Below are 14,274 nucleotides of genomic sequence, written 5' to 3'. Positions count from 1 at the left end.
TCTGCCGAAAGTCTGTCGGCTAGTCCGTCGGACCAGTCCGGTCGAAAAGTCCGCTCGTGTGTACGCGGCATGAGTGCTTTTATTTTACTTTATGCTGGTCCCCATTCCAAGGAAGCTTATCCCTGTGGTTCTCAACCCTGTCGTCAAGTACCCCCAACAGACCATGTTTGCAGGTTTTCCTTGATCTTGCACAGGTGCTCTAAATCAGAGTCAATGGCTTAGTATTTTGGATAGCTATCTAAGAAAAATTCCCAAAGCATGGCCTGTTGGGGGTACTTGAGGACAGGGTTGAGAACCACTGGCTTAACCAACCTAAGCCATTGCTTAGCCATCAAAATGTTAGATCTGCTTATTCTTTAGACACTCCACATAAAAATGCAACATGAATGAATGAAAATATATATATATATATATATATATATATATATATATATATATATATATATATATACACATATACACACACACGTTACACTTCGGCTTATGCCTAGGTGAAAGTGATGTCATGGGCCATCTGATTAGATCCTAAGAAAGATGAGGATCTAAAATCTTTGAAGAAGACACTGCTACACAGTGCATGAGCATCTTCTCGTGAAATTTGGTTTTATTGGGTTTTCCAGGATCTTGCAAGAAAGAACCTATGACATCAACCTCACCCGGCATTTGGATGTAAAGTAAGAATATTTTTATTTTCTCCCTGTTTTACTTTTTTGAATGTTTAATATCTTGTTTATACATTGGGGTAGCTGCCTAAAGAATAAGCAAAAAGCCCAAATACATGAAAGAAAGTAGGTGCTACTAACTGCCAGTATTATTTTGCGGGTTTATCACCCGTGCTCTGGCAGAGGCAGCTGACTCCTCATCCACGCGATCCGTATAAGCAAAGAAAAGCTGGCACTCCGGTGTATACTTGACGACACCCACATATGCCAACGCTTTTCAGCCAAACTGGCCTTATTCATGACTTATGCCGCGTACACACGATCGGACTTTACGGCATACTTGGTCTGGCGTGACGGATTTCGTCGGACAATTCGATCGTGTGTGGGCTCCAGCGGACTTTATTTTCTCAAAAGTTTGACGGACTTAGATTTGAAACATGTTTCAAATCTATCCGACGGACTCGAGTACGGTCGAAAAGTCTGCTCGTCTGTATGCTAGTCCGACGGACAAAAACCCACGCTAGGGCAGCTATTGGCTACTGGCTATGAACTTCCTTGTTTTAGTCATACATCATCATGTACGAATTCTTCGGACTTTGGTTGATCGTGTGTAGGCAAGTCCGATCATTCGGAATGTCCGTCGTAAAGTCCGTCGAAAAGTCCGCCGGGCAAAGTATGCTGTAAAGTCCGGTCGTGTGTACGCGGCATAATACATACTCTAAAAACACTGTTTAAATTATGCATATTGACTAGAGGTTTGATTGAAAAATCGTCTAATCCCACTGTCCCTTTTAAAAAACCGTTGGATGGTCTAATAGAGGAGGGCAGGTCTATGGGATGATTATGCCCCAAAACTGTGGAGTATCTGACCATGAGTGACCTGATCACATACATTTTTCATCAGTTACTGAATATACCTAAATTGGGTTTTCCTGTACAAGAAGAACACCCCATAGTGAAGGGAAGTCACTCATGGAACCTTTGGAGGAGCGGGTGGACCTTCATCTCCATGGCTTAGTTCAGAGCTTAGCTGGATACATTAGGGACACAGGAGCAGTTTTAGCACAACTGGATGGTGTGGAGTGGACGTTACCTGCCAATAAAAACAAGACTGCCGAGTATACACCGGAGTGCCAGCTTATAACAGACTAAGCAAACCTTGCATTTTGATGCAAGGTGTGCTTTGATGAAAATATAAAATAATTAATTGTTTTTTCTGATATCAAGAGGAACAGGTTTTAAAATAGTGGGAAATTGGGACCACATACATGTCTGTGTAAGGTTGCAGAAATAATTCTTTAAGTTAGGCAGCAGCTAATTGGTAAACAATGTCATTTGAAGAAACCGATAGATAAAATAAATATTAGGTGTATTACCTATTGATGGTAGCCATGAAACATCAGATTTCCAGGGCTCTGCAGACTTCTCATTTGGAGGATGCCTTTCAAATGATACTGAAAAGTAGGATATTTGTATATTCAGAAACAAGTAAGAAAACAAGTATCCACACAGCATTCTTGCACCTCATATAAAGCCATTCTAAAAGTAATTTTAGTGAAATATATTAGCATATTTACCTACACTTATACCAATAAATTGCACAATTTTATTCTATAAATATTTGTATATCATATATGAAATAAACCTTTCATTCAGGACCTGTCCACCAGATTTAGTGCTATCTGCCTGGCTGTGAGTCACTGCCTTTGTGACATTCAATTTGCAGAGCCTGCTGGGCTTTTTAATTAAAGTCCACAGAGCCTGTACACTTATTAAAGAAGGGGTTGGGTTGACACCGGATAAAAAGTGATCCCTATAATTAGGCCTAGTTGGTGAATTGTGGAAAGCCTCTAGGAGGTGCTTCTACAACATTCAAGAGATTTAGGAGAGAAAGAGCACCATACCAGTGGTTTAGTCTGAATGTTTTTATTTTATCATAGTATATGCAAAAAAAAATCCATTGCGTTTGAGGAGTTCTAATGGGTGACCTTTATCTGGGCTAAGGGTTAAAAAAAAAAAAATGACGGAGAATCACTAAAAAGGAAGGTTTTAGCAGCTGATTTAATGAGCCTGTCCATCTTGGCTAGGCAAAAAATCACAATGGGTGACAAGACATGGGCAAACAGGCAATCCTTGCTCATAACAATTATTTATTGTCATGTTTTCAAGTGTGCACACAGGGTGTGTCAGGTGTGCCTGGGTACACCCCCATCACCCTGTGTGGCACAGATTTCCCCTTTTTGGACCCCTGATATTTCACAAAAGCCCCCTAATGGGGCTCCTAAAAAAATCGTAAAAATAAAAATTAAAAAAAATGTAAAACTACTGACACCATCCATCGCCCTACTGACACCAATCTCGGCCCTACTGACACCAATCTCGGCCCTACTGACACCAATCTCTGCCCTACTGACAATGTCAGTATATATACACATGCACGCATACACACGCATATGTATTTGAGCTTTGGGGTGCACACCCTAATGCAATAGACTGTGCACACCTATAGTCATGTTCCTAACTAATGCCAGACCACCTTAATGTCACTTTTCCCCTTTAACCTCAATGCATTGTGCACTGAAATTCACCAACGTGAAAAGATTTCATTACAATTTCGGTGAAGCAAAAACTCTCAGTTTCGCTCATCTCTAGTCTTTAACTAACCACACGCGCTAGGGTTTAAAGAATATGTAAACCCAACACTTCATATTCCCGATATGCCTACTGTACCATGTACTTGTATGAAAACGTATCCTGTTTTCTTTGTATTGCTTCCTTTGTGTGAAATCACTGGTGTTCCTGCCAGTCCCTCTGCTTTTCTATTAAAAACTAACCACACTAGGCATGAGTGCACAGTGTGGTCATTTTTCTGGCTGTGCTGGAACTCAGCTTGCTCTCTTCCAATGATCAGACAAATGCTGTGTACACACGAGCGGATTTCTCGTCGGAAAAAGATATGACGGCTTTTCCGATGGGATTCCGCTCAAGTTTGCCATACATACATACGGTCACGCAAAAGTTTGCTGAAATTATGACCGTCAAGAATGTGGTGACGTGCAACACTACAACGAGCTGAGAAAATGACGTTCAATGCTTCCGAGCATGCGTCGAATTGTTTCCGAGCATGCGTAGGGATTTTGCGCGTCGGAATTGCCACAGACGATTGCATTTTCGGATAGGAACTTTTCCCGACCGAAAAATTAAGAGCATGCTTTCAATCTTTTGCTGGCTGGAATTCCGCCAGCAAAAGACCAATGGAGCATACACACGGTCGCATTTTCCGACCAAAAAATCTCATCGGTCTCTTGCGGGCCGAAATTCCGACCGTGTGTACATGGCATTATCCTGACATGGCATTCACTGGGAAGCTCAGTGAGCTGCTGTTTTTCCACTCTCACCTCTCTATGTAGCTAAGAACAGCGGTTATGTGATCACTTATAAATAAAGGTAAAAAGGGTATTTATAATGTTTATATACTGTATCTGTACACAAGTGTTTTATCTCTCATATCCATGTTATCTCTCATATCCATGTGATCTGTATGGGTTGCTTTACAAGGTGAGGGTTCAAATATACTTTAAAGAGATAGTAAACCGCAGTTAAAGAAAAGAAAATACCTTGCAAGCCAATGTCATAATGTGCTAGTATGCATCGCATACTAGCACATTATGAGAGACTTACCTTAAAACAAATCCCTCCAGCATCATGCTGTCACTGCTAAGAGGGCTTCCATCTTCACCCGGTCTTCCTTCTGGGTTCACGGTCCTTGGCTACATGAGTGGCTGGGGCACAATGATGTCACTCCTGCACATGCGTGCAGGGGGCGGCCGTTCACGGCAAGGTCCGGCACGGTATGCCGGATCTTCAGAGCGCATGCGTCGGTGACGCCACTGGCTGCATGCACTCTGAATATCTCCAAAACAGTGCTAGTTTAGGAGATATTCACAGTACCTACAGGTAGGCCTTATTACAGGCTTACCTGTAGGTAAAAGATGAAAAAGTGGGTTTACTACCACTTCAACTTACTAAATGCAAATAGACTATGCACTTTGTAAGTACAGTTGTACTCTGCAGGGGAATTTGCTTCAAAACTTAGTAAATGAAGCGAAGCTTCAAAAACAGCATTTTTGCTTGCACATGATTGGATGATGGAAGTCAGCAGAGCTTCACCTCATTTACTAAGCTCTGGAGCAAATTCCCTTGCAGAGTGCAACTGCACTTGTAAATGAAGACTTGTAAAATCAATCCTGCTCTCTAGCTCCCTTGTCACCTCCTCCTATGCTCGCCTCCAGGATTTCTCGAGAGCTTCTCCCATCCTTTGGAACTCCCTACCTCAATCTGTCCGACTGTCCCCCAATTTATCCATCTTTAGACGATCCCTGAAAACCCTTCTCTTTAAAGAAGCCTATCCTGCTTCCAACTAATACACTGTTTTACTTCCTCCAACAGCTCATCCCCCACAGCTATTACCTTTTGTATCAATTGACCCTCCCTATTAGATTGTAAGCTCTAATGAGCAGGGACCTCTGATTCCTCTTGTACCAAATTGTAATGTAACTGTAATGTCTGCCTTTATTTTGTTAAGCACTGCGCAAACTGTTGGCGCTATGTAAATCCCGTATTATAATAATAATAATAATAATGATAATAACATAGCTCCCAACTGTCCCTGATTTCGAGGGACTGTCCCTGATTTGGAGCAATGTCCCTCTGTTCCTCTTTCCTCCTCATTTGTCCCTCATTTTGGTCTGATCTATATAGTTGTATATAAAATGCACTTTTTATCTATCAAAAAGTGTTTCCCAGTGCTAAACCTTTCAGCCAATTTCCAAATTGCTGCATTTGTAAATTCCAAAAGCCAATATAAAGGAATAGTAGTGGTAAAAAAAATAAATCTTGTTTTTTTTTGTACAGTTCTCCTTTAAGGGGGTGTGGCAGGGGGTGTGTCCTATGCCTGAATACTTTTGCTGATAGGTGTCCCTCATTCCCATCTCAAAAAGTTGGGAGGTATAATAATAATAGTAGCCTTTAGTAAACCAACCCAACTGCATCTCAAAGTCTACTGGAAAAATACTATGTACAGAATTCTGCATATACAGTATAAATAGATACATCTAAGAATCTCTTTTTTTCCCCCTCTTACAGATACCTATGGAAAGCTTTCTCTTTTGAACGCCGTGGGACACGAACTGTCATGCTGTAAGACGTCAGTACGTAGGGGCCAACCAAACCCAGTCTACAAAGAGACATTTATCTTCCAAGTTGCATTGTTTCAACTCACTGATGTCACATTGATGATTTCAATATACAACCGGCGTGCAATGAAAAGGAAGGAAATGATTGGATGGATTTCACTTGGTCAGAACAGCAGTGGAGAAGAAGAGCAAATTCATTGGCTGGAAATGAAAGAGTCCAAAGGCCAGGAAGTCTGTCGGTGGCACACACTGCTGGAAGCTTAATGAACGCTTCCTCTCTCTAGAACTTGTAGCATAAAAAGGAAAGAAGTTAAACCCGTGATGAAACATTGCCTTGATTACCTGTGGCATACTCTGTCACCGTGTCAAACTGGGACGTATATTTTTCTGCACTATCATTTCTGGTACAAAGCTGTCATGACGGTTTCACACTATGTCACATTCCTCTACAGATATTACGGGAGCTGAATAGCACAACATTTCAACCTGAAGGCTGCAGTAGGAGCTCCTACCCTAATTAGAGAAGATCTATGCTAAGCACAATTCACATCTAAAGTCAGCACATCTCAAAACCTGAATGCAGTTTTAGAATGACGATCCTATTTGTAGACATCTTTAGGCCTCGTGTACACTGGACGTTTTACCAACTCTTCTAGATGCCTTTCCTCCTAGCAGCAGCGTTATGAGAGAAAAAACCCTTGATGCTTGTAAACGTGTGTAATGATTAATAATTTATTATGGCCATTGAAATGAATAACGCTCAAGTGCTGAACGTGCCTAGCATTAAAGGGTGTTTACATGCGTTCAAGCGTTTTCTTCTGCCAAAACGCCCCTGTTCCTGGACCTACTGCCAGCGATTTTTTTTTTTCGGCCTCTAAATGCCTGTGTGTGCATGGGCACATAGGGGGATATCTACTAAAACTGGTACACACAGAATCTGGTGCAGCTCTGCACAGTGACCTACTTTAGATTAAAATCGATGATTTAAAAAAAAAAAAAAAAAAAAATCGGATTGTTTTTATTTTACTGTATATACTCGAGTATAAGCTAAGTTTTTCAGCACATTTTTTTGTGCTGAAAATGCCCCCCTCGGCTTATACTCGAATCAAGCACTTTTCTGCAGCAGAGAATGACATTTTCCGAATCGACTTTGGGGCCCCGTATCTCGGTGCCACTTGGTGCTAGGAACCCCAAATTTGGTGTGCAAAGCCAGGTGAACTAGCACTATAACATATCTAAAGCTGGGACTCCTAGCACCAAGTGGCCCCGAGATACGGGGCCCCAAAGTTTGTCATTCTCTGCTGCAGAAAAGTGCTTGACATTTTCTGAACCGACTTTGGGGCCCTGTATCCCGGAGTCACTTTATGCTAGGAACCCCAGCTTTGGATATGTTGTAGTGCTGGGTTTGCACACAAAATTTGGGGTTCCTAGCACCACGTAGCCCCAAGATACGGGGGCCCCAAAGTTGGTCAACTGTGTCCACCTGCAGCAATGTCATTTTGGGACCCTTTGGGTCCAGAGACCCCAAATTTTGGCTGCAGCTAGGGGGCATCTAGGAACCCTTAACTACTGAGTTTGAAGTTCGGGGGACCTATGGCTGCAAATGGGCACAGTGAGGCTGCAAATGAGCATTGTTGACCCTCTTTTCCACTTACAGTAGCTGCGCATTTCTCACCCTAGGCTTATACTCGAGTCAATAAGTTTTCCTAGTTTTTTGTGGTAAAATTAGGTGCCTCGGCTTATATTCGGGTCAGCTTATACTCAAGTATATACGGTAATCAGATTTTTTTGATTTTTATCAAATGTATTTTAATAAAATGCTTTTGGAGTAAAAATCTATCTAAAAAGATAGTTTTCTATTTAATAATTTAGTTTATTCAGCCTGAAATGGAGCTTAGTCATGTAGCATGAGGCTGTATATTCTGCAATATTTACATTTTTGGTAAACTCATTCAATGAATCTAAGCTCTGCAAGCTGAGATAACATGCACTGCATTGATGCAGTCACAATATTTCACAGTAACCATGAGATAAAGGAATATTCCTTTATCCCATTGTTTTGCAAATCTTTGTACACTACAAACTGTATGATTGTTTGCAGACAAATGCATCTGTGCCAGGCTCTAAGTGTGAGGAGCAAAAATAAAGAAAAGGAGAGCGCACAGCCCCAGTGTTGAACCGTTTAATGAAAAATGAATAAAAAATGACAAAAGTTGCACTTACAATGGTAAACTTGTAATCAGCCTGGGTAATCTGAATAACACGTGTGCTTTAGATTACCCAGGCTGATTACAAGGTTACCATTGTAAGTGCAACTTTTGTTGTTTTTATTCATTTTTCATTAAACGGTTCAACACTGGGGTGGCTGTGCGCTCTCCTTTTCTTTATTTTTGCTACAGATTCCAGCCCACCACCCAGTGGATTTAAAGGGAGCTGCAACACCTAGAATATTTGAATCGGTTCCTGTTAACGCTGGTTACTTCCGCACTCAATTAAGACTTTGGTGGCAAATGCACAAACTGGCTATTGTATGTTTTCTAAGTGTGAGGTAGAAGGGCAAGCAGTAAAAATGAAAGTGAAACCTTCTAAGCAGCCTATAAACCTTGTGATCTTTCTGCACATAGCTTGAAGTGCTTTATTCCTCATTTGAGGAGCAAAATGGCAGCAGGCCGTAAAAGAGACCCAGTTTGGGAATATTTAATGAAGTTCTTCTACCTATGGGTAAAGCAGGTAATATAATGTTATTGTTTTAATTAAATAAAAGAATTTGTGTAGTTCTCCAACTATATGTAATTAACCTATTAGCCTAAAATCTGTTCTGATATCGCTGTTTTACTAACCTGACAGCTTATTATTTTAAATAGGAAACCTTCATTTTGTTTGCAAATATTAAAGATTCTACCTACCAGCAAGGATAAGTCCTTACATTAAGGCCTGGCTCACACCTTTGCATTTTTTTAGTGCGTTTTCAGTTTTTCAGAAACACACTTCAGGCCATTTAACATGGTTTCCTATGGATGTAGTTCACATCTGTGCATTTTATGGAAAGGGCCAAGGACTTTTTTTTCTGTTTTTTGGTTCCATAGACTTTAATGGATCAAAAATGTGTATTGAAAAACGCAAACTGCACCTGGAATATGCAAACTGCAACCTGTATAGGAGTGAATCGGGCCTTAAAGAGCACCTGTCATTTCACATCATGGCAGCGCCTGTTAGGCTGGATTCACATCTATGCATTTTTAGTGCTTTTTGCCTTTTGCAGATTTGCACTACAGAACGTGTTCCATAGGAAACCATGTTAACTGGACTGCATTGCAAATCTGAAAAATGCAAAAAGCATTAAAAATGCATAGGTGTAAATCCAGCCTTAGTGGGCATCCACTCACCTGCTTCCGCCACGTCCCTCACCTTGTTGTGTCACTGCCGCATCACCAGCTGTCCCATTAAAGTGAATGGGACTGTCAGTGAATCAACAGCGGGTCAGAGGAGGAGCCGCTGCGGGACAGAGATGACAGTTGCTCTTTAAAAATGATGATTTAAATCAAGCCTTTTTACTAGTGATTTAAATTGTGATTTAAATCGACTTGATTTAAATCAAATCTATCCTGCAGTGACCAATCGGCTTCTAACTTCAGCTTGTTGAGTTAAGCTTTGACAATAAAGTCTGGAAGCTGATTGGTTGCCCTGCACATCTGCAATATATTCGGTGTGTACCAGTTTTAGGAAATCCCCCCCCCCCCAATAGGCTAACATGCGGAGGTGTTTAGTGGCAGCAAAAAAAAACGCCAGGCGCCCTTAACAGTCACATTGAAACCGGCCAGTGTTGCATGAGACCCTAATTCTAGGCAGTTATCTACTCGACCCTGGCTAATAAGGATAAGCGCATTGGTTTTGGTAAAATTTTACTAAAGCAGATTCTCAGTTTCTCTTTTTGCCCTTCTTAGATTTAGCCCAGGTTCACACTGAACAGCGGGATTAAAATCATGCAAGTTCAGTTGCATGTCTTGATTTCTTAACAGAAATTCCTGGAAATTCTCATTTGACTCATTTCTACTGCCTGGATATATCAGAATGAGCCCAATAGAGTCATGCTATTTATAATGTGGAACTGTGGTGGGTGGAGAACATGAAATTCCCATTTAATTCAATGCTTTATGTACTTCATCGTTAAGTCCTCATAGCTGTAATGTTTACACACATTTGCAAAGCACTGCAAAAATTAGGGCCTGATGTTACTATTCCTCCTCAGCCATATACTGTTGGATTTTTTTTTTATTCAGCCTGTAGGTGCTAAACGGTACAGGTGGACAGATCCCCATTCTGAGCTTTTGTATTAGGACAACTGACAGCTGTCATTATACCCAGTGATTCTATCCAATTGGATGCATCCACTTGTAGGCTGGAAAATTTCCAGTGGTCCAACATGCCTGCCTGAACATTGCTACAATCAACAGTGCACTTGCTGTGAGCAGTGCTTTTGATTGTAACATTGTTTGGGGGTGGGGGGGTTGAGCCAGACTACTGTTTGTGCGCGAGATCGTGATCTGACTTCCTATTTTGCATTCAGCACAGGGTGTTTTAACCCTATTGTAGCACTTTACAGTTAAAAAAAAAAAAAGTAAAAGAGCCCCATATGTATTACTGTGGCGGACTGACTGTGATGCCCCCAAGAGCTTACACTCATCTTTCGTGACTTGAAGTGTATGCAGGGCTGAGGACTCATGTGGGAAGAAGGGGTGTTATTTGCATGCTCCTCATACCTGGAAGTACTGCCTATATTTCTTCTTGCCTAGCAATCAGAGTTGCTGGGATTAAATTAAAAAATGTGCTGCTGGTGGGGCCCGGTACTGTTTTTTTCCTTGGGTGGTCAAAACATTTTTTGTGTATATTTGGCTTAGGGTTGGGAGTTCGTGACCTATTGTGACAACACTTCACCTGTATAGATGTACAGTCAGTCAGCGCTGTCACCTTAGGGCAGGAGGGTGTTACTGGCAGAATCACCAGGTTAAAAAAAAGAAACAAAAAGCCTAAAAAGCAAAAACTGATAAGCTGCAATATATTTTATTTTTGCTCCTGGCTTTGCATACACTTTAATATTTGCAAAAACAAATATGAAACATAATGTTGTCACTTTTAAAAAGAACTCCATCTAGTCATTTTGTCTGGAGTGCTTAAAGAATTGAACTGGGTATAGTATAGATATGTCTCCACTTTTGGATTGGCCTTTGGCAGGAAAAAAGTTTCCTATATGCTGCTATTATTCGCATCCACAAATCTAATAATTCTAGCCAAGAACTTCTGCTGTCTGCCCACTAGGACTGTGCAAAGAAGGTATTGAAGGAATTCCCCAGGGACAAAGTAAGTGGGAATTCTTACAATATCTTTTCCGAAAGAGCAGAGAGGGTACAGGCGAAGGAATGATACACAAAGTACCTTCAGGAACCAATTAAGTTTAACTTTTCTTTTTTATTTAGAATCCTTTAGGACATTCCACTGTGACAGAGGTGATAGTATATTTTACACTTCTTTACCTTGGGGGCTTCAATTACAAATACTTGGCTTAAAAAGTGTAGTCAAAGTCATTTCCTTACTTTGACAAAACTTTTTTGCTTTTTTACCTATGTATTCATCCTTGGCTAGCAGTGTAGTAGATTTCTTCTTTTTCTATACTCCATTTTTCATTATTCTAATGCAGAAACTGCAGCATCCAATATACACTACAGGCATACCCCACTTTTAAGTACACAATGGGGTTTATTTACTAAAGCTGGAAAAGTGCAAAATCAGACTTACTTCTGCATGGAAACCAATGAGCTTCCAGGTTTTATTACCAAAACTTAATTGAACAACCTGAGGTTAGAAGCTCATTGGTTTCTATGCAGAAGTGAGCCTGATTTTGCAATTTCCAGCTTTAGTAAATAAACCCCATTGTGTACTTAAAAGTGGGGTATGCCTGTATATAATGCCACGTACACACGGTCGAACTTTTCAGCTACGAAAGTCAGACAGCCCATCCGACAAACTTTCGACGGACTTTCAACGGACTTTTGGTGGACTTTCAACGGACTTTCTAACGACCGGACTTGCCTACACATGATCACACCAAAGTCCGACGGATTCGTTCATGATGACGTACACCGGACTAAAATAAGGAAGTTGATAGCCAGTAGCCAATAGCTGCCCTAGCGTAGTTTTTTGTCCGTTGGACTAGCATACAGATGAGCAGATTTCTGGGTCTGGCGGAGTTACGAGGTAAAGATTTGAAGCATGTTCCAAATCTAAAGTCCGTCAGATTTGCGACTGGAAAAGTCCGCTGAAGGTCCGGTGAAGCCCACACACTATCGGATTGTTCGCCGTATTTGGTCCGTCGGCGTCCGTCAGACAAGTCCGGTCGAAAAGTTCGACCGTGTGTACGCGGCATATGACATATAAAGTACTCCAGTTAGGACTATGGGGTTAATTTACTAAAGGCAAATAGACTGTGCGCTTTGCAAGTGCAGTTGCACTGTAGCTTAGTAAATGAGTTGAAGCATGATTAGATGATGGAAGTCAGCAGATCTTCCCCTCATTTACTAAACTGTGGAGCAACTTCACTTGCAAAGTGCACAGTCTATTTACCTTTAGTAAATCAACCCTAATGTTTTTCGTTTCAGATAAAGTGTGGCAGGGGTCATAACTCAAGTATTTATGCCTTCCCCATTGGGAAGATTCCCAACCCTTTCCTGGGTAAATGACTTAATAGGATGTAAAGACACTTCATTCTGATGAGACATACAGCAACCAGAACCTGACAAGGGTTCCAACTCTTCATCACCTTATCCAAAACAGCCAAAATAGTTTTGACTGGAGTTACAGTTTGGACATGTCCTCCAGTCTGACTATAAGGCCTTGACTTATATGAACCCCATATCAGCTTTAATATGTTTAAAGAGAACGCCACCTTTCTGACTCCCATATTTAGGGTGCAATATAATACAGGGTCACAATCTGTAGCTTCCCACCCCCACTTACAGAATCTGAAGGTCCTGCTCCCCACCGCCTCGTGTGATTATTTGAATTTGGCATGGCTTTCACTACGAAAGCCATGCCAAATTCAAATAATGACACGAGGTGTGGTGATGTCATCGCTCTTGTGCTCCATGGAGAACTACTCTCCATGGAGCACAAGAGCGATGACATCACCACACTTGTGTCCATTGATACTTCCTCCAGCCCTGTAACTAAAGGTATATACCTCAGTACAGACCTGTGGCTAGAGGAATAGTCTGCAGGAGCAAGAACATTGCACCCAGGAACCACTGATTGTTGCAATCCTTTCCAGACTCCAAAACAAAAAAATAATAAATGTAAATTTTTAAATAATCAATATGGGTTCACTTATTTTTTTTAAGGTGGTCTATGCCTTTTAAAGCGGAGCTCCACCCAAAAGAGAAGCTCCTCCCCCCACATTTTGGTACCTTTTGGAGGGGAGGGGGTAGCGGGTACCTGGTATTGACAGGTACCCGCTTCCACTACCGGCTGAGTTCGCCACGGCAAAATCAGCCAGAAGTCCAGCCTCCCTCCTCCTTCCCCCGCAGCCAGCCCATTGACATGACGCATTGTGCTTCGAGCATGCGCAGTGGGAAACCGGCAATGAGAAACCGTCTGTGAGGCTGCAAGGCTTCACTGCTGGTTTCCCTTAGTTGAGATGGCGGCGGCAGCACCTGATAGTCGAATGAAAAATCGGCTCGGGTGAGGATACTGCTGGATTCGCTGGACAGGTAAGGGCCCTAAAATTAAAAGTCAGAAGCTATTTGTAGCTGTTGACTTTTAATTTTTCCTGAAGAAGCCTGGAGCTATGCTTTAATGTAATTTCAAAAGTTGTTTCAAATCTAAAGCTTTAATTCTATATAGAATACCTGGTGATCCTGTCATGAAGGTTCTTGTTCAAACTCATCTGTTATGGGGTGACAACCATCCCCAGTTTTTCTGCATTGTCATCTTGACACATATGCCCCATGTGGCTATGCCAATACACATTGCATAGACATAGTCAACCATTGTCACTATCAGGAAGCTGGCCGAGAGTAATGACGTTCAGTGGTGTGAGAGCACATGTAGAGAGGAAGTGGCCAAAAAAGCTGCAGGAGATGCAAAACAGGATAAAAAAAGCTCAAAGCCGTATTTTATCAAAAACATGCAGTTTTTTTATGAAACAAAGTGGTTTTACACACTAAAAGTTATCCAGCTTGGATTTAGATCTACTTTACTGCATGCATTGTGGATTGTATGTTGGTGAATTTAATCACTTTTTCCCATGTAACCATGTAAGGAGATCCACCAAATGTGTTAATGAGATCTGAGGGTGCTGTTGCCTTATTTTAGTTTTAGATGGAGTGAACCTAAGGTTGGATCCCCCTCCTGATTCTTACAGGTGG

General features: G+C 41.4%; 1 protein-coding gene and 1 long non-coding RNA gene across 4 annotated transcripts in view; one reads left to right on the top strand and one right to left on the bottom strand.

Annotated features, from left to right (window-relative positions):
* The window catches only part of SYT16 (synaptotagmin 16), a 202,174-nt gene extending 195,515 nt beyond the window's left edge, over positions 1-6,659 (top strand). For all 3 annotated transcript variants that reach the window (XM_073609345.1, XM_073609343.1, XM_073609344.1), the window contains one exon: positions 5,808-6,659. In XM_073609345.1, coding sequence (XP_073465446.1) covers positions 5,808-6,121 — 314 coding nt within the window. In that variant the 3' untranslated portion in view covers positions 6,122-6,659. The remainder of the gene's footprint in view (positions 1-5,807) is intronic.
* The window catches only part of LOC141116869 (uncharacterized), a 151,885-nt gene that overhangs the window by 84,489 nt on the left and 53,122 nt on the right, over positions 1-14,274 (bottom strand). Inside the window, exon 2 of the long non-coding RNA XR_012237063.1 lies at positions 2,039-2,116. This is a non-coding gene — a long non-coding RNA (uncharacterized lncRNA). The remainder of the gene's footprint in view (positions 1-2,038; positions 2,117-14,274) is intronic.

Source organism: Aquarana catesbeiana, linkage group LG13 (genome assembly GCF_042186555.1).
Source record: "Aquarana catesbeiana isolate 2022-GZ linkage group LG13, ASM4218655v1, whole genome shotgun sequence".
Taxonomy (NCBI): Eukaryota; Metazoa; Chordata; class Amphibia; order Anura; family Ranidae; genus Aquarana; species Aquarana catesbeiana.
The sequence above is the reverse complement of the archived record's forward strand: the minus strand, read 5'-3'. Positions and strand labels throughout refer to the sequence as shown.